The 20,920-nt window shown below is 38.8% G+C and overlaps 1 protein-coding gene across 1 annotated transcript in view; it reads left to right on the top strand.

Annotated features, from left to right (window-relative positions):
• Positions 1–20,920, top strand: part of LOC106491065 (nardilysin-like) — a 41,942-nt gene that overhangs the window by 10,160 nt on the left and 10,862 nt on the right. The window contains exons 9-21 of the mRNA XM_013950597.2: positions 437–510; positions 2,969–3,038; positions 5,047–5,124; positions 5,592–5,712; positions 5,794–5,852; positions 6,804–6,858; positions 13,538–13,642; positions 13,779–13,902; positions 14,365–14,451; positions 15,070–15,189; positions 17,185–17,236; positions 18,395–18,545; positions 20,376–20,503. Coding sequence (XP_013806051.2) covers positions 437–510; positions 2,969–3,038; positions 5,047–5,124; positions 5,592–5,712; positions 5,794–5,852; positions 6,804–6,858; positions 13,538–13,642; positions 13,779–13,902; positions 14,365–14,451; positions 15,070–15,189; positions 17,185–17,236; positions 18,395–18,545; positions 20,376–20,503 — 1,224 coding nt within the window. The remainder of the gene's footprint in view (positions 1–436; positions 511–2,968; positions 3,039–5,046; positions 5,125–5,591; positions 5,713–5,793; positions 5,853–6,803; positions 6,859–13,537; positions 13,643–13,778; positions 13,903–14,364; positions 14,452–15,069; positions 15,190–17,184; positions 17,237–18,394; positions 18,546–20,375; positions 20,504–20,920) is intronic.

Raw genomic sequence — 20,920 nt, forward strand, 5'->3', positions numbered from 1 at the left:
AATGTAGGTTTTAAATAAGAAAGAGGTGTCTTAACATCAATGCGTGTTTCAAGTTCTTCAGTCAGAAATTAGCCAGGTACTTTATTCAATTAATGTATTTCTGTGGAAGCTGGTTTTGTTCAAACAAATCTGTTTAACTGTTTGAAGCTTCCCCATGTGGCAGGGAGCGAAGGTATTTGTTTAACCTTTTGCCCACAACCTTTCCATAGCGGAGGGATATGTCTACAAGACGGTTGTATGTCTGTGGAAGTAATCAAAGGAATACTGAATGTTTTTACCTCTTTAATCAGGATGTCCAGGTTCTGGTTTGGGTCACATCCTAGTTCTATCAAGATGCTACTTCAGGACTGGGCTACTAAGCAGCTGCTGCTTGCTGCCATGTGGCCTTTGAGTTCAATAAACATTGTGCTAATTTTTTTTTGTTTTATTTTTGAAGTGGTTTACCAAAACCAAGTTTTGGTCATCTGACAGAGCCTTTTGACACACCAGAATTTCACAAGCTTTACAGAGGTGAGAGACCGTGGGGGGTGTGTTTATACCAGAAACTTTTTAGTTCTACCTTTAGAGGCATATTCATGCTACACTGAGTGGACCTCATGCTCTCTGTTATGCTTTAACATTGGGTTGAATTGAATTATTTCTTTTTAACATTTTTACCTGTGTCTCTGCCATACCCTTTAATCATTTTTGCTTTTTCTTTTTTCTAGTGCTTGCCTCTAGCTCTTCCAACATCTTTGGTTCAGATATTTGTTTCTTTGTTTTTCCTTTATTCTATAATGAAGGAAACTGATCTAGTAGATCAGGAAATCCAAACATATAGCTTCATTAGTTAAAAAAAGTAGAGGCCTCCGGCATGTTCTCTTTCCTTACAATTAATTGCCAGGCCTTGCTTGTCCCCTGCATGCGTCAGATTTTCCAATGTCCACAGCCTTTTGAAGACTTCTTCTTTCAAAAATATATATATTGCTTTCCTCCTCTGTACATAATTGTACCTTCAAGCAGTCTTCGATTTGGTGGATGCAGAAGCACCATCCATTGCCTCTGCAATCCTTATTTGTAAAACCCTGTTGTAATTTTGAGTGATCCCTAGCAATACGCAGGCAAAACCTCAGCTTTCAGGAGAGCCCTTGCAGATATGTTTTATGTACAGGTCATGTGCTGAATTGATTCAAGGTTGCCATAGGAACCTTTTTCTTCTTTATCCAGAAAAAGACTGCTTTATCAGTAAACATACCCTTTTGCAAGACTCATCCTTCTCTTTTGTTCAGGGACCTCATAGCTATTAGGAGCAATAGATAAGTAGGCCCTCAAATTAGCCACCTGGTAGGCTATCTTGTGCATCTTTACTCACAAATGCTCTTTCCTCTTTTATTCTCATCTACAAGCATAGCAGTATGGCAAGGTCATTGTCTTTCATTCCCTCTACCCTTTCTACTGTTTTTGGCAGAAGACTGTCCTTTCTATACCGCCTGAGAACATATAATTTCAGATTCTGGGTTTTGAGTACAATAATTTTATAGCTAGGTGATACAATTCTCAGCCCTGCTATTCTCCTGTTCACTTTCCCTGATCTCAAAGACTTCTTGGTCACCTTTTGCAAGAGCCTGCTTTGTTGTGCATAACGACTCTTCTGTCCCTAAGATCCATCAGACTGGTTCTATTTCATGTCACTGGCAATTTTTCAAAGTGATAAAAAAGAAAATAGGAAGATGGAAACCCAAATTGAGATGAAAATGATGATACTGGCTGTCGTAAACTAATTCTCTTCCAGGAGTGAGGGAGTTATTTTTCAGCATATAGATCTCATAAAAAAGTGATTTGACCCTCTCACAGAAAATTGTTTTTGATTTGTGGTTGGTCAGGATTATTGTGACCAGAAGTTTCTATCATTTGGTCATTCAGCCAGCTGCCTTAAACAGAAATAAGTACTTTAGTGATTGCCTAGAAAAAGGTGGATGCTGGAAGCAGATGACTAGTTTCCTTTAGACCATTTGTAGCTCTTTGACATGCTGTAACTCACATTGAATGTGCTGAAGTATCACTAAAACTTTGTGTTGAGCTTTGAGTTCATAGGAGATGTTTTGATTTCAGTCTCTCTTAAAAACCTATTTCCCCCAAATGGCTTCCAAATGCTTGGAGAGCTTCTGCATTCTTTAAAGGTTCATTCTAACAGAAATGTGAGTACTTCTTTCAGAATATGAGGACATATGGCAGGATGTACATACCGCATCCTGTGCCAGGCTCCCTATGTTTCCTGTTGAAGCATAACTCTGAACTACCTTTGCATTTAAGTCTTATCTTTCTGATGTTGATGGCAAGACTAATCATATATCTGCCTTTCCAGTCTTATCCAGCTCCAAAGAGGGTGATAACAGATGCTTCTCTTCTTGGTTGAGGAGCTCGCTCAGACAGCCATGGGAGTTCCTTCTGCCTGTTTATGTACTAGTTATCCATACTGTGCAGAACTCATGCAAAATAATTTGTGCCAAATGTTCCTCTTGTAAATCAAAGATCATCACATTTCCTCTAGGTAACCTTTATATGTTGGAGATGTTGTTTAGAGATCTGTGATGTGAAAATGCATCTGGACTGTCACTCAAACAGAAAAAAAATCACCTGGAAGTTCGTCTTGATATGTTTGTATGCACACTTCACTCCTATTCCTCAGAATAACATGAAAATTTAAAAATCCTGGGACTGAGAGGAATTGAAGGCACAGGATGAAGTTATCCAGTTACACCACTGTGATGGTGCATAAGCTGTCCCTTACTGACAATGGTTTAGAGTGCTGGATGGCACCTTAATGAATTAGCGTGTATATTTTTATGTATTTCCACATATGCAAGTGCATATGCAGATGTTTTTTTCTGCATCAAACAAAGTATCTTGCCCACAGATGGTTCTTGAACTTAAAATGATTGGAAATAATAATGTATTTCTATTTTTAATGAATAAACTTCTTTTGCAGTTATTCCAGTCAGAAACATCCATCTGTTGCATATCACTTGGGCACTGCCCCCACAAGAGAGAAATTACAGGTAAAATGATGTGTAGATTATCATTACATTAATTATGTAATTATCATTAATTTACATTATATTTTGATTTCATGCTATTTATGAAACAGTATGTGTAGAGAATCCAGTAAATGATCAAGACCTCATCTCATGCTAATACCACAAAAAAGAATAATTTCAGGAAATAAATTTTGTGCTTTTTGATTCTTTTAGAATGGTGTACAAAATGATATACAGTATTAGGAATAATACCTCAATGCTGACATAATAGATATAACATCTTATAGACATAATATCTCCCTTTTAATGCTCTTCACTGTACAGGCCATGACCTGATACTTGTGTGTTGTAGGATCTCTGAGGAGACATGGGATTGATTTGGATGTTTATATTTTGTTGCGTACCGTATGGGGGTTACACTTTTTAATCTATGATTCAGTTATCTTTCTGCACTTTATCTTTGGACAAAAGAGAAAATCCGTAGGATTTTTTTGAACCCAGGATTATGTTGGGTGTTAGTCACCTTTAAAAAGGTTGCTAGTTTCTTTTTATTCTTTTCTGAAGTATAATGAAGACATTTCCATTTAAATCGGTATTAAGAAACCCTAAGAACTAGATCTAATAAAGGACTTGGTGCCTACAAATGCACAGTTTGACACCTGCACTATAGGCAACTAATTTACCTTCAGTGGTATTCAGAACCAGAGTTGGGGGTCTAGATTCTCTGTGCAGTGTCAGAGAAGAGTCAGACTCCTCAGAAAGGAGATCCAAAGAACTTTTACCCAGACTAACACAGACCAGGAACTTCTAAGCAGAAATGTGTGTCTGAAATCTTAGCCCTCTGGAACTTAGGTACCTGAATTGAGACAGCAAGTGAGAATCTAGAGCATGGAAACCATTAATGAAGACTGGCACTAGAAGTATGCTTTCAAACAGAAGTGAAGTGCTCATTCCTTTCAAAATGTGACAGGAAGAGGATGCTTGCCTATGTTTCACATAATACCCTTTGTTTAGAGTGCTTTCCCCAGCAGTTGGGAGACCTGTTTCCTCTCCAGGCTGGGGCGATTAAAGCTCAGAGCTTCCGAATCCTGGGAGAGTACCCTAATGGCCATGTAAGCTGAGAAGGGTATATTGTCTGTGTTTCCTGTGGAAGTGGAGTCACTGTACCTGGGGGAAAAAACTACAGTGAGGTATCAGTATAATACATAGGTAGGGGATTACTTTGTTGGCTGAGAGTCATCCCGGAGCAAGATGATGTTGGTTCTAGTTCGTGCTCCATGGAGAGTTATGCAGTTTATATGGTAATTAATTAGAAATATGCTAGAGAGAGGAGACTGAAACATTCTGCTCTTACCTGCTCTTCCTCTGTGTATGTCAGTCCCTGCCCTACCCCAGCAAAAGCTGCTGATACATGTATTAGGCATGCTTATACCTGTTAAGTCACTTGTGGGGACTTAAGCTCCCTCTGGTTTCTCAGTCCTGGTGGGTCTCTGAGCATTAAGCTGCTCTGACTATTTAGCAGTGTGTGAACAGAATTGCAGGCACCAACAGTCAAAACAGAAGATGCTTAGAAAGTTTATGTGCTTCTGGGATTAGCTGATTGTTGACAAACTTTTTACCTCGTGCTTTTTGGCTTAGAATCTTAAGTGTTTTTAAATCCTGTTTTTTGGGCCCTAATGCTTTGTTTTGATCTTATGTAAACTGCTGGACATGATGATTCTGTAATGAGAGATAAAACAACATATCAGGATTCTATGGGCTCACTAAATGTCATGGTTAACTTGGAAATCTCATTAATTTTTCAATACAGTCATTATATACTATCAGAATTTCTTTTATATTTTGAAATAGAGAAACTGTCATCTTTATAGTATTGCAGTTTCACTGTTATGTGAAGAGAGAGTTATAGTTTGTAGCATCTTCTTATGAAAAGAAAAGTCCTGTTATCTATTATTTGATTTTTCTAATTCCTAATCCAGTTAAGAATTTTTTCTCTTAGCATTAAAAGTATTACATTTTTATTTTTTAGGGTAAAACCACTACACTATATCTCCTGGCTGGTAGGACATGAAGGCAAAGGCAGCATTCTTTTTTTTCTTAGGAAAAAGTATGTATTTGTTTCTTTTTAAAGTGTGCAGTGGGGAAAATAATATGATTTGCCAAGTTTTAAGCAATGTCTGTTCTTCCTTTTAAATGTTATTCTTATAATGTGATTTAAATGATGCTAAACACTCTGATAAGGTATTGTATATGTCTTTATTCTAAAAACAAGAATAAAAACATGAAGACTTTCCAAGTCTCCTAGGGTGTAGTTCATATGTTGCTCTTGTTCTAAATGAAAAATCTGTATTTAATATTTTGATATGCTAAATATATTCTGGGAGGACACCTGCCTTGCAATTTTTTAGTTTCAGAGAATTTGACATTGTAGAGAGAACCATCTCTCTGGATTAATCAATTTGGATTAAATTTCAAAGCAGCTTTCACTGAACCAAGATAAACTTCAACAATGAGATCATACTTCAGGGAAGTTTTTAACTGGAGTAATTAATACTGGATTTATCTCTTCAATAGGTTTTGGGCTGTTGCATTATCTGGAGGAAATGCTGAGACAGGTTTTGAACAGAACTCCAGTTACTCTATCTTCAGCATTTCTATTACTTTGACTGGTGAAGGTTATGAGCGTTTCTATGAGGTAAATTTCATTGTAGTTTGGATATCTTGTCATTTTGCCATGTCAAGATTTCAAAATAAGCTTACCTGTTTCTATCTCCAGGTTGTACATGTTGTATTCCAGTATCTGAAAATGTTGCAGAAAGTAGGTCCAGATAAAAGGTAATTCTTGTATCCAGTCCTTTATCCTAAGAACAGTAGAAAAAAAGATTAACGGAGACTGCAATCCTACATGTGCCTATCCTAGCCTACTTCCATGTGTATGATCTAAATATTAAGGATTTGTCCTCATGTCCTCTTTCAGCTACAGCTATGCCAGCTGAAGAAGTTACTACTTTTGTTTCACCTTCTGCTCCTCTGCTGGAGTTCATCTTCCACCCTGACTGAATTTGTAATGTTAGTGTTCTCTCAACTTTATCAGCCAAAAGGGAACTGGTTAGCCTTCACAGTTTAAAGAAAGGGCTTTTGCTAATCTAACTCATTTTGATTAAATGTGAAAAGGAGAGTCCGGGGCAAGTAGCTTGATACAAAAAAAAAAAAAAAAAAAAAAGAAGGGAGAACCTCCAGTGACTTGAGATGGTCTGAGAGCAGTAATCTTTTCAGCTGGCATAGCTGCATCTGAAAGAGGATGTTCTTCTGTATTTTGATAACATTTTCTGTAAAAGATCCCTCATTTGGAAACCCAAAGTAATAATCAAAAATTTCGTTTCTAAGGGAATTGTTAAAGATTCCTCTATGTGCCTTAGTCTGAGAGTGAGCGCAAGTATTTCCAGTCAGGCAGGGGTGGGTAACATGGAGCTGGAATTGCAAGTTTTCTCTCTGCCATTATCTCTGCCATTTAATAGTTTAACGGCTCCTTATCTGAAAAAAAGGAAGGAGGCTAGTAAGTTGTAGGACTCATTAGATTTGTCTGAAAAGTCTTCATTATTTTGAGCTTTCAAAATGAAAGGAGTTATGGTTCTATTGAACTGCTTTTTCCCCTCATGACAGCATGAGAAAGAGAGAAATATGTTACTTTTTGACTCAAATATTTAGTATTGTGCCAAGAAGTGTTCTGTTATTCATCTCTTAAGAAATGTTTCAGGGTAATGCATACATATTTTTCACTCACAGAATTTGGGAAGAGATTCAGAAGATAGATGAAAATGAATTTTCTTTCAAGGATCAGGTACTTGATTCTTTTTCAACTGTTATCTATAAGAAAACCAATGCTATTCCCCTTTTTTTTTTAATAAGTGGGACTTTTACTGTGTGCTCAGTTACAGTAAACAGAATTAGAATTTTGAATTTAAAGAGATATTGGAAGAAAGAATACTTCTTAAACAGAAATAAATCACATTTTAAATAGAAAAATGTTAGCGTTTTTGACTTTTAAGGCTGTTGTATTAAAAGACTCCTCAAAATACAACTTGAATATTCTATATATGATGCTCTTCCAAGAGAGATCTTATCTTTTCCTAATTTCATTTCTAATTTTGGCTTTAAGATTCTGGTGGTGGGAAACCTTCAACAGAGTACTTGCAAATCACTTGGTTATTTCAAATGTATGGCAATATTTTCATGTGTAGGAAGCAGTTGGAACTTTTTTGCTTTGGAAAACTTGCAGAAAATCAGTGCTCACTGAAAGTCTGTAAGTGTCCCATCCCCAAAGGGATTGTGATGGTCATATAATGCCTAATTGTCTTGACTGTACCCTTCTGTTGAGTAAGTTTAGCTGTAAGCACTTTGTTTATCCAGTCCAGTGAGGAAATCCGTCTTACACAATCATATTTTCTGTGCATGCACATGTGTCTGGTTTTCCTCTCCTCCATGTTGATGCCTCCAGTAACTCTTGCATTTGGCCAGTTCATCTAAATTTGATTGTGGTTTGTAAAAATTGAAAAAATATATTTTTTGGAAAGTTTCATGAACTTTTTGAAACTAGGGAGACTCTAGTGATGCTCTCAATGTGGAGAAATGAATCCCAAACAGGATAGAGGTATCCACAGGAAATCAAGCTTTGCTAGATTTACTACTTACTGAGATTTTTTTAATTTGTAACAGGGATGTTTCTCAGATCATTTTTCCACTGTTACACAGTTTGAATGGCTTGATTACCTCTGCCTTAGCTATCCAACTGAAATCTTAAGGACCTGTTGTAGCCAGTCTATTTCATGTACCCTTGGGTAGGGTGTTCTCTGCCTAATGATCCTTGTAAGAATACAGTCTTCGTACCTTGTTTAGTGTGCTGGTCTGGTCCTCTCATCCATTCTGGTGTCAGTGCATGTTTCTGTCCACATGCAGAGTTAGGTCTTTAGTTCTTCAGAGCCTTCTGTAAATTGATTGTGAATCTTAATCTCTTTTCTGTATGGTTTCTTACTTAGAGACTGATCTTAATTGATGACTTTAAGTGTTACTGCAGTACAGATTACTAAATTGTGAAATGGAAATCTTTTCCAAAATTGACACTTGAATTCTTACTGACTTTGAGCTGAACTGGTGAATCCAGTTTTAGAGGTATTTTAACACATGGAGCACCTTGCTGGTAAGTAATTAATGTGTTGGTTTTAGACTGAATTAGGTGGTTTATTTCTATCAAATTTCAAGCCTTCAGTTGATCAGGTTCTTGATGATTCTGAGTTTCTCTCAAGAGCTAAGATTTCAGTCAAACCTGAAAATTACAGTAGCATTGATTCTTCTTCAAATACTATTATTTCTCAGTCATAGGATTCACAGGTGCAGCTTGGATCAAATATTTATTGTAGTCTCTGTATGTGCTTGTGAGCTATCTTAATTTTCTGTGCATTGCTGAAAGAACTCATGGCACTTCAAACTGCAGAAGCAGATAGCTGGAATCGCACTAAATAGGGATATTTGTTTCTAAGAAAACATGGTGTCTTGAATTTAATGACATTTATGCCACTGTAACTTTAGCTTTAAGGTATGTCTAATACTGACAGGTATTTGTCTGATCTGTGGTTGGTCAGCAAGCCAGGCTTACTTGACCTACCTTTCCCTTATCAGCATTATTGTTTGCGCTTTCTGTAGCTTCCTCATATCCCTTCTATTTGTTGGAATTCATGTGTAGAGCTCTGAGATATGAGCAATTATCCAACTTTCTTAGCACTATAAAAATTCTTATGGAAATCTGTGTGTGAAGCTTTGTGGGACAACTTGACTTTCTGTAATGGTCCTAAGCACAGACGTTATTGTAGTTGCTGTCACATGCTGCTTTGCTGGGAATGCATTTTTTTTCCAAGTCTTTATATTTCAGTAGTGGGAATAAACTGTGGCTTGGAAGCTTTTCACAGTTCTGGTACCAGGGTTTGTGTTTTTAAAAGTCATGCAAAGAGATTCTGGAAGCTTTTGGGTTTATATGTTCAGCAGGAGAAGGAGGCTATTGAGGAAGTGTTCATAATAGATTTGGAGAGTATGTTAAAATGAAAGATTGCTCCCCTGTAAGAGGAAGACTGTATCTTCATGGTTTCCATTTACTTTCTTCTTCAAAGTTCTAATGGAATTTTGACCATGGAAAAGAGGGGAAGATAAAGCAGGGCAGATAGTACCCTCCCCGCTGATAACCTCCTTCTAGTGTTCTCAGAAAAGGAGTGGAAAGGGTGGGAGTGTTGTTCCAATTAAAGAGCACTAACCATGAGATGCTTACATCATCTGAGCTGCAACCAGTGTATATTTTCTAAGCAGAAATTTGCAGAGCCCATTTCAAAAGACTCTAATTACAAGTAAATAACCATAAAGTAATCTTCATTTTTGTTCCCAGGGCAAAGATAATCATAGTCAAAGACCAAAGATCTCTGCGGGTTGGTATTTAACTACCCTCTATTCCTTCTCCTTTAAATGTAAACGAGTGTCCTCAGCAGGATCAGGCTGTGAGAAAGCTTTTCTAGGGACATAGACTGGGTAAGGTTATCAGTTTTATTGCTTGTCCTTGCAGTGAGGCAGGGTCATTTACACAGCAGGTACAGTATTTGAGAGAGCTTTTTGACATAGTCACACACTTCAGTGCAGTTCATCTGAGGAATGTAGTGTGCAACACTGATGTGAAGGATAATACTGGTAGTAATTTAATGAAGGAAAGATGGTTTTAACTATGTGATAGAGCTAGACTAAATAGCTGGATTAGTGCAGAAGTGTTTATATCTTTTATTTTCCTTTTTTGCATTGGTCAAAATTGGTCCTAAGCTCATACAATTTCATTCTTAGTTTTGCCTTTGTGTTCAGCCAACAGTAACACATCATGTCTCTTTTTTGGTACGAACATATCTGTAATCAAGTCATCTCCTTTGTTTCTTATGGAAACATCACAGAATCACAGAATCACAGAATCACTGAGGTTGGAAGGGACCTCTGGAGATCATCTAGTCCAACCCCCCTGCTCAAGCAGGGTCACCTAGAGCACATTGCACAGGATTGCATCCAGGCGCATTTTGAATATCTCCAGAGAAGGAGACTCCACCACCTCTCGGGGCAACCTGTTCCAGTGCTCTGTCACCCTCACAGTGAAAAAGTTTTTCCTCATGTTAAGATGGAAGTGTCTGTGTTTCAGTTTGTGCCCATTGCCTCGCGTCCTGTCGCTCGGCACCACTGAAAAGAGTCTGGCCCCATCCTCTCGACACCCTCCCTTCAGATACTTATACACATTGATAAGATCTCCTCTCAGCCTTCTCTTCTCCAAGCTAAACAGGCCAAGCTCTCTCAGCCTTTCCTCATAAGAGAGATGCTCCAGTCCCCTAATCATCTTTGTGGCCCTTCGCTGCACTTGCTCCAGTAGTGCCACATCCCTCTTGTACTGGGGAGCCCAGAACTGGACGCAGTACTCCAGATGTGGCCTCACCAGGGCTGAGTAGAGGGGGAGAATCACTTCCCTCGACCTGCTGGCAACACTCTTTCTGATGCACCCCAGGATACCATTGGCCTTCTTGGCCACAAGGGCACATTGCTGCCTCATACTTAACTTGGTGTCCACCAGCACTCCCAGGTCCTTCTCAGCAGAGCTGCTTTCCAGCAGGTCAACCCCCAACCTGTACTGCTGCATGGGGTTATTCCTCCCCAGGTGCAGGACCCTGCACTTCCCTTTGTTGAATTTCATGAGGTTCCTCTCTGCCCACCTCTCCAGCCTGTCCAAGTCTCTCTGAATGGCAGCACAGCCCTCTGGCGTATCGGCCACTCCTCCCAGTTTTGTATCATCAGCAAACTTGCTGAGTGTGCACTCTGTGCCTTCATCCAGGTCATTGATGAAGAAGTTGAACAAGACTGGACCCAGTACTGACCCCTGGGGGACACCGCTAGCTACAGGCCTCCAACTAGACTCTGTACCACTGATCACAACTCTCTGAGCTCTGCCATTCAGCCAGTTCTCAATCCACCTCACTGTCCACTCATCTAACCCACACTTCCTGAGCTTGTCTATGAGGATGCTATGGGAGACAGTGTCAAAAGCCTTGCTGAAGTCTAGGTAGACAACATCCACTGCTCTCCCCTCATCTACCCAGCCAGTCATCCCATCATAGAAGGCTATCAGATTGGTTAAGCATGATTTCCCCTTGGTGAAGCCATGCTGACTATTCCTGATCACCTTCTTTTCCTCCACATGCGTGGAGATGGCTTCCAGGATGAGCTGCTCCATCACCTTTCCAGGGATGGAGGTGAGGCTGACTGGCCTGTAGTTCCCTGGGTCCTCCTTCTTGCCCTTTTTGAAGACTGGGGTGACATTGGCTTTCTTCCAGTCCTCGGGCACCTCTCCTGTTCTCCATGACCTTTCAAAGATGATGGAGAGTGGCTTAGCAATAACATCCGCCAGCTCCCTCAGCACTCGTGGGTGCATCCCATCAGGGCCCATGGATTTGTGGGTGTCAAGTTTGCTTAAATGATCTCTAACCCACTCCTCCTCCACCAAGGGAAAGTCTTCCTCTCTCCAGACTTTCTCTCTTGCCTCCAGGGTCTGGGGCTCCTGAGGGCTGGCCTGAGCAGTAAAGACTGAAGCAAAGAAGGCATTCAGTAACTCTGCCTTCTCTGCATCCTTCGTCACCAGGGCACCCACCCCATTCAGCAAAGGGCCCACGTTTTCCCTAGTCTTCCTCTTGCTGCTGATGTATTTGAAGAAGCCCTTCTTGTTGTCCTTGACATCTCTAGCCAGATTTAATTCCAAACGGGCCTTAGCCTTCCTCGTCGCATCCCTGCATACTCTGACAACATTCCTGTATTCATCCCAAGTGGCCTGTCCCCCTTTCCACTTTCTGTAGACTTCCTTCTTCTGGTTGAGTTTTGCCAGGAGCTCCTTGCTCATCCATGCAGGTCTCCTGCCTCCTTTGCTTGACTTCTTACTCATAGGGATGCACCGCTCTTGAGCCTGGAGGAAGTGATGTTTGAATATTAACCAACTCTCTTGAACACTCCTTCCTTCCAGGGCCCTCACCCATGGGATTCCTCCAAGTAGGTCCCTGAAGAGGACAAAGTTTGCTCTCCTGAAGTCCAGGGTTGCGATCCTACTTGGTGCCCTGCTGCCTCCTCGCAGGATCCTGAACTCCACCATCTCATGGTCACTGCAGCCAAGGCAGCCCCCAACCTTCACATCTTCCACCAGTCCTTCTTTGTTTGTTAGTACGAGGTCCAGCAGCACACCTCTCCTTGTTGGCTCCTCCACCACCTGGGTCAAGAAGTTGTCACCAATGCTCTGCAGGAATCTCCAGGACTGTTTGTGCCTAGCTGTGTTGTCTTTCCAGCAGATATCGGGGTGGTTGAAGTCCCCCATGAGAACCAGGGCCTGGGATTGTGAGGCTACTTCCAGCTGTCTGTAGAAGGCCTCATCCACTTCCTCATCCTGATCAGGTGGCCTGTAGTAAACACCCACAACAGTGTCACCTCTATTAGCCTGCCCTTTGATCCTTACCCATAAGCTCTCGACTCGCTCTTCATCCACCCCTAGGCACAGCTCAATACATTCCAGTTGCTCTCTCACATAAAGAGCAACTCCACCACCTCGCTTTCCTGGCCTGTCTTTCCTAAAAAGTACGTAGCCATCCATGACAGCACTCCAGTCATGCGAGCTATCCCACCATGTCTCTGTAATGGCAATGAGATCATGGCCCTGCGACCGCACACACATCTCTAGTTCTTCCTGTTTGTTCCCCAAGCTGCGTGCATTGGTGTACAGGCATTTCAGGGAGGTGATCGAGCATGCAGGTTTCCCAGGAGGGATACAAGAGGGTCCTCCATAGCCACATCCCACGCGCACTTCCCTGGCTGCATTCACCTGTTGGAGGCATCCTGACTTGAGCAGTCTTTTGCCAACTACCCTGTCACTATAACTCTCCCCTTCCCCCATCTTTCCTAGTTTAAAGCCCTCCTTACCAGGTTGGCCAACCTGTTGGCAAAGACCCGCGTGCCCCGCCTCGTGAGGTGGATCCCATCTCTCGCCATCAGTTGTTGATCTTCAAACAGGGTCCCATGGTCGTAGAAACCAAAACCCTGTTGCCAACACCAGCGGCGCAGCCAGTCGTTAACCTGGAAAGTCCGTCTCCTCCTCCTCTCATCCATCCCCCTCACTGGCAGGATTGAGGAGAAGATGACCTGGGCTCCCAGACCCTTGACCACCATCCCCAGAGCTCTGAAATCCTGCTTGATGGTCTGCAGTTTGCCCTCAGGTAGAAATGTTTTTGGAGATGATCCTAAGTACATGGACAGAAAAGGATCTTGTCTTAAAAGATTTTCTGTAGTATTTTGTTGCAAGGATGGCTGCTTAATGTAGTAGAAAACTGCAGTAAACAAAAAGCTCTATTTAGCATAGAAATATAAAATAAATCGATGTTTTAGTTGTCAATGGCATGAAAAATTTTTTATTCGTTTTCCAGACTGATCCAATTGATTATATTGAAAATATTTGTGAAAACATGCATCTTTTTCGTAAGCAGGACTTTCTGACGGGAGATCAACTTTTGTTTGAATACAAACCTGAAGTGAGTAGAATATAAGCATCTGAGGTAGAAAAATTCAGTATATTGAGTGTATGTAAAATTCAAGAATCTTGACTAAGTATTAATTTATTTTTGTATGTATTTGAATTTGAATTAAGTTTCTTCATCATCTGTATAGGTCATTACTGACATCCTTGGCTTGCTCTGCCCTCAGAGAGCTAATCTTTGTCTTTTGTCTGCTGACAATGAGGGAAGGTGCCCTCTAAAGGAGAGATGGTTCGAGACACAGTACAGTGTAGAAGGTAAAATAAACCTCTGAAGAATTTAGAGTTTTTTTTCAAATGCAAATGAAAGCTATAAAAGATAGAAGTGTGATGTCTGATCACCTTGATCTGGTATAGGAAAATGAAATCCGACTAGTCAGTTTTTATGATCGCTCAATGAGTTTTGATTGCTAACCTGACTGCATGAGAATTGCTGGGAGTTTGGGTGTTTTTGTGGCAATTCAATGGCAATTTTCCTCTGTACGTATTTTTTAGTAGTCTAGCCTACCTAACTTTATGGGCCTGGGTCTTCTGCATGGGAGAACAGAATTTTCCATTTAAGGAAATAAATAAAGAGATGAAAACATAAGCAGTGCCTGTAGCAGAATTTTATGGTAACTAAGAATGATAATGCATATGATTTTGATTTAAGTTTAAGCTAATTTACTTCAAAGTTTGTTTCAAAACAACTTTTAAACGTAAGCTGCATGTGCTTCACAGACATTGACCAATACTGGGCTGATGTGTGGGCCTGTGACTTTGAGTTAAATTGGGACTTGCACCTTCCAGAAGAAAATAAATATATAGGTAAGACATAAGTGTCTGACTGAATTCTGTCATAGTTTTCTTCTCCAAATTGTACTGCTTGAGAATAGGTGATATCTGAAAAATGGTCTATATGTACTTCTATATGGATGCCCATTTTCAATATCTGCCTGGCTATAGAAAGATATTTATTTGTGTTGAATTTTTATAGAGATTTTTAGAAATGATAATTTTGGACCAAATTTTGTTTGACCTTGTTTCTTTACCGTATTTTTAAAGCAAAGTGAAATACAACAGTCATAATGCATTCAAGATAATCTGTAAGTAGCTAGAGAGGACTGAAGTTGGTTTATTTGTTGTGGCTGTTGGCTAGCTACAGTGTTTTAGAAAGCACAACCTTTTTGTTTTTCATAAGGAACAGAAAGACTAAAAGCATTGTCTTGAATATATCATAGCAGTCCATCTATACTTCACTTTAAGATTGGTACTGCTTATGAGACAAAGTACTGCTGTGGGACCAAATTAATTACCTCTGTGTCCAAAGAGCTATGTGCAACTTAATGTAACATAGGAGAGAGGAGACAATTTTATTTTTGAAAGTGGCATACTTGGACAGTGGATCTGACATATAAACACCTGTGTGTTGTGTTTCTGTGATAGCCACTGATTTCTCCCTAAAGGCACCTGATTTCCCCAAGATGGATTATCCAGTCAAAATTCTGAATATACCACAGGGATGCATGTGGTACAAGAAGGACAAGAAATTCAAGAAACCTAAAGGTAACTAGTGTATTAACAAATGTGGAAAACAAAGCCTTCTTCAGATTTCCCCTATCGCGTATTCAGTATTGGCAATTTTCTTAGAATTGGAAATTTTTGTTTCACTGTCTTCCAAAATCCAGGCAGCACCAATTGTTACTCTTGTTAAATTCCTCTTCATTTTCATTGTATAGTCTTTTTTTTCCTGCAAGTAGATAGCTCTTCATACCAAATTGGCTTTTTCTAAGCCATGTCTCTGGAGAGAGATGTTAGTGCCGAACTACAGCGTTATTGTTTTTTGAGTCTCATTTATGTAGCCAGCTGTATCCTATCCTTCATTACTTTTACCTTCTGGGCCCCTAGCCCAAATATCCACACCTATTTCAGCACCAACCTTTACAGATTGCTAGTGTGTGAGGTCTTTGACCCAACTTTGAGGAAGACGTTACAGATTTCTGATGGTACCTACAGAAGATCCTATGTTGAAGTTAGGTAAGATGTGCATGTTTTCTTCCTTACGGTGACACAAATCTCTATGTTGGATTTAGGAAGAAGAAAAGAGCTTAAATGCTTACCCATCACTTTTTATCCTGCAGTAGAATAAGAAAGGTCAGGCAATAACTTACGTTCAAAAAGAAGACTTCAGTATAATGAGATTGGTTTATTTAATAGTAAAGAAAAGGTCATATCTTTTTTTCTTTTATTATCACATAGATAAATTTTGTAAAGTTGAGGTTGGTTTATCACCATTTGTGTTCTATGGCTTTGTTATTCCAGTCCTGAGGAAAAAAGGTCATCTTTTTTGTGGGTACCTGATGTTTCATGGTTCATTACAACTGCATTATTTCTGTTGAAGCTCAAAGGGCTTTTTTCTTGCTTTTTTTCTCCTAACTTCATCTGCCTCCAATCAACCCAATTCTAACTGGCTACTTTGTCATGCAGTCTACTATACCAGAGGTGCCTGAATATGGTTATATCTTTATTTCTCACTTTTCTTACCTGGGTTATATAAACTTGTATGTCTCAACTGTGCTAGCCTGATAAGTCACTTCGATTCAAGTGGATTTTTTTTTTTCATGTTTTGTTCACTATGCAAGAGCTTGGAGAGATTCAAACTCTGGAACCTTTCTTTATGGGAATGCATCACAGTATCTGCCTTAAAAAGAAGGGTCAGTAGAAGACAGTGTCTGACCAATTATTGGCATTCTTATGGTTTCTTTGATCTCTGACTTTTCAACATGGAGCTGCTCCAGGAACTGAAAGTCCTTTTCACAATTCACTTTATATCCTCTTTTCAAAGAAATGTCAATTTCCTGTAAAAATCTAACTAAGAAAATATGACAGCATCTCAGGAGCAAAAGCACCTGGGAGGAAAGAGCCAGTTTTGGGCTTACAAGTCCGGTAGTTTAAAAAAACAAACAAACAGAAACAAAACAAAACCAGAAAATGACAGAAATGCCAAACCAAAAAACCCCCAATCCTTCCTTGCCCTCAAACCTTCATCTTATCTCTGTATACTCAGAAAATATTATCTGTAATCACTGAGACACAGTATAAAATTAAACTATATTACTATTATTATTATAAAGATTTTGTGTAGGATAATACTTTAGTTCTTGTTGGGAAGCTTTTTGATGTAACATTTATATACTGCAAGAGGGGTTTTTGTTGTTTTAGAGCCCTTTTTACTGCTTTTGACATAAAGGAGTAATATTAACATCTATAAAGATAATGGAAACAGATAAAGACATTATGCCTGTCCTTAGTAATTTACAAGCTGAATACATATTAAATCTCTTTTCACCAGAAGGGTGGCTTTTTCAGTTCCTAAATGCAAAGTGACTACAATTCCAAGTTCTCTTTAGATTTAAGTGTAGTTCAAAGAACACAAGTTGGCCAAAACAGAACAGTCTAGAGGAAAAATATTTGCATACTTGAATTGAAGCTGACATTATTTCTGCAGTTGCTCTTTTTTTTTCTCTTTCTTTCTTTTTTTTTTTTTTTCTTTCTCCACAGCTTATGTACATTTCCACCTGATTTCTTCACAGGTACAACAGTCTGCAAAGAGGTAAGAATATTTTTCTCTAATCTGCCTTGCAGACCAAGACAGAAAATTGATTCTACAATGAAATAGTACCAATTCAAATGTCCAACACAGATTAGAATAAAGACTGACATTCTTTCATTTAATTTTCTTTGGAGTTTAGTAGTTATCTTTTGAGGAGGTGTGGAATGGAGTATTTTTGCCAGAGAAAGGAAATGCGTACTAGGTGTTAGTGCAGCTGTCTCAATGTAAAAGTTGTTTCTAAACCATATAGTAATCACAGTAATTTGCCAGAACAGAAAGCTCATCAAAGACTCCACTGGAATGGGCCATCAACTGTGGGCAGCACATTCAACAAGCTGAAAAATCTCCTGTATATAGCTGTGGAAGACCCTGAGATAGAGCTGCAGTAGACTGTGTGTGTGTTGCATAGTCTTCTGCTTCTAACTCCGTAAATACATTACATCCCCCCCATATGCAGCATGCCTGCTAACCTTTGATCATGACTGTCTGTTGTAACGAAATGTGTGGTAGTTTTATTGTAAGATCGCTAAGGAGCTGCATAAAAGGGTAGAACCATTTTTCTGGAAATATCTTTGTATACCTATTTTTCATCAGACCTTAATAGCATAGGTTTTGAATTTTTAATAGAAATGCTTGATCCTAATGTTCTGGGGCACTTTGCAATTTTTAACTGTCAAGAAAGACTCCTTAAAATGATGGAACATATTTATACCTATTGTGTCTCCATCACAGCCACTTCCATTTCAGATAAGGATATGAATCTTCCAAATGTGTTAAAGGTAGCTCCCTAGAAGACATTTTTTAGCATTATTAATATTTAACAAACAAATTTTACCTAGAATTAATCTAGCCCTTAAAAATTAATTCTTTATTCAACTTACGTGTTACCCTCGTGTACTCTAGAGAATGGTGTGGATTATTATGCTTTGTAGCTCTAATAAGCTTTTTTTCTTTTCATCAGATCTACAAAACTTTTAAGTTTCATGCCAGAAATCCTAGAAGACATTCTTGTGTGTCCTTTGAATGAAAAACCTGATTCATAACTAGGTGTTTCAAGCTTTTAGCCTGAACAGCTTCTTATTCTTAAAACTATTGTCTTGAATATTTGTGTCTTTTCTATGTTGATTCCCACTCTCACTTCCTTTTTCATTCATGAAGTGTGGTGCTTCTAGATATTTTTGTTAGCATCCTCTCTCTGAATCTCTCAGAACCAGCATATGGAGCTGATATTGCTAAACTGAAGTACAAACTAGTGGCTGGAGAGCATGGTTTGATCATTAGAGTGAAAGGATTCAATCATAAACTACCTGTAAGTACCAAATAGACATCTGCCTTAACAGAGTTCAACAAATCAGATGTTATACATTATTTTCTAAGTTAGTCAGAAACCTGAAATACTTAGGTTTACGTTGCAACTCATTAGTTCGTGGTTTTACATTGTTTTAAAGACTATAGGGAGTAATGGTTTTGTGTATAATAACCATGTACATTTCCTGCTGAGTTCCTCAAAATGTGTAAGGTTACTGAGGGGAAGACTTATGCTTTAAGATGGAGATTTTATGGCATGAATTATAACAAGAATAAGTGTGGAGTAAAGAAGGCTAAATACAAAGGAATTGGTCTTTGACTAAGTCAATGTTTTTTGCATACAGTAAGAAAGAAAATCAAATGAAACTGTTTAAAATACTAACATCTGATGTGAAATTTATAATGCAACTCTTCTAAGTATAAATCTGATTTTAACTTCTGCTTATTACATGTAAGCTTCCCATGGCTTCCTCTAATGGAAGTGGTGTAGGAACCAGGGACAAGACAGATGACAAGGGCAGGTATGTGTGCAGGGCATATTGTTTGAAGGTGCAAGAGGGAGAAAGCTGGGAGGAATACTGAGGCACAAAAAAGCAAGCTGGGACAAGTCAGTGTTTGCTACTGCCTGTTTTCACTTAATACAGCTGTTGTTAAAAAGTGCTTTCCTAATAGCTTTTCTGTTCCACATTATGGGATAGACGGCAACTGCCACAGGTGCATCTTTTTTGACTATCTGACCTCCCCTATCTACAAAAAGTGTCTTTGACACAGCCTGATCTCCACCAGCTGGTTATGTGAAAGGAGTAGTTACCAGTATGACCACTGATCAACTGTTTTTTGTTAGATGAGTAAAATAAAGATACATGTGCAATACAGGTAAGTTTTTGTTAGCACGGGAACTTAGCTCTGGCTGCTAAATGCTGGCACTTCTAAAGGATTTCAGCTAAAGACCCAGAGCCTTGTGTTAACTGTGATCTTCTGGACCCATGAAGAACTTGTGTTACTAAAGCTGTTAGTCTCAGTGCCAACATGGAGTTTCTAATCCCAGTACTCAGATTGTTGTAGCTGGTTTTCAGAAGCTTTTCAGTCACCACAGGGGTGGCTTTTGAGAGAAAAGCTGAATAGTGAGAGAGGTTATTACACCCAACTGTTCAGTTATAAGGAAGAGATTTTCAGGATTCTTGGAGCAGAATTTAATTTGAAGCCAAAGAAAACAAATAATCTAGAACAAGAAAAAACTCATGTAAGGGATACCTATATATTCATAAATTCTGACTATGAGGCAGGGATGAAAGGAACAGAATGAATTGTCATCCCCTCTATGATATATATTTTTTGAGACTAGAGGTAAGGAAGATATTTGCATGCTCTTCAGGATGATGTAAGAGAAGATTTCACTGTCTAGATTTATCCCATCAGTGTGCTTAGACTTTTTCTCTCTTTGTGGACTTTGTTTTCAAGTAAATAATTTTCATTGTCATTTACTGATTATTGTAATTTTAAATTATTAATGTATTTTGTATTAAAAGATAGCTATCTAATTTTAAGTTCTCTTGATAAAAAGATTCATATGGTTTTAGCAAAATTTTTATCTGATTGATGTGCAGTGACGGTGATATGTGGTAACTGATCATTTATTTTTAAACAATTAATTTCTTTATTCAAGATCTTACCGTACTTTAATTAATTAGATACCAGGAGAAACTGTAATAGGTTTAAACAGTGTATTTTTGGAAGCTCTTTTTTGCCTCATGTTTTGTTGATTTGAAAAGAACCAAGTCATTCTCCTCCTAATGGTACAAATGACTAAGAAGTAGTATTTCCTTTATAGCTGCTGCTTCAGCTCATCATTGACCATGTGTCTGACTTCAGTTTTACTCCAGCGGTTTTTGAAATGATTAAAGAGGAACTAAAAAAGACCTATTTCAATATGCTCATCAAACCAGAGGTGCTAGCCAAGTGAGTCTCTGGGAAAGGCTTAATTTTAGGGTAGTGGTAGAAAAGAAAGCAATCATCTTTGTTTTTCCTGTGTTGTCATAGTAGCATACTGTAGCAGCTTGAGGAGTTGCTTGTCTTTTTATCATAAATTACCATACAGTGCTTTGCATAGTCTTCTTGAACATGGTGAATGCCAGCACAATAATTATATGTGAGCACAATTTTCAAATCGTCAGATATTTTTGCTTTATACTAAGTACCCAATATTAATGATGAAGTTCCAAAAGTTGACATGAATTCATATATAAAAATGGTTGTCATATATATTTTTCTTTATAGTTGCTTGCATTTCTTCTGTCAGTAACCTCTGCATGTGCCCTCTGTAAAGTTAAAATTCCTCATTAGAAGATTCTCAAATCTTCTGAAAAAGTGTCAGCT

The sequence above is a fragment of the Apteryx mantelli genome, chromosome 8, assembly GCF_036417845.1.
Source record: "Apteryx mantelli isolate bAptMan1 chromosome 8, bAptMan1.hap1, whole genome shotgun sequence".
Lineage (NCBI taxonomy): Eukaryota > Metazoa > Chordata > Aves > Apterygiformes > Apterygidae > Apteryx > Apteryx mantelli.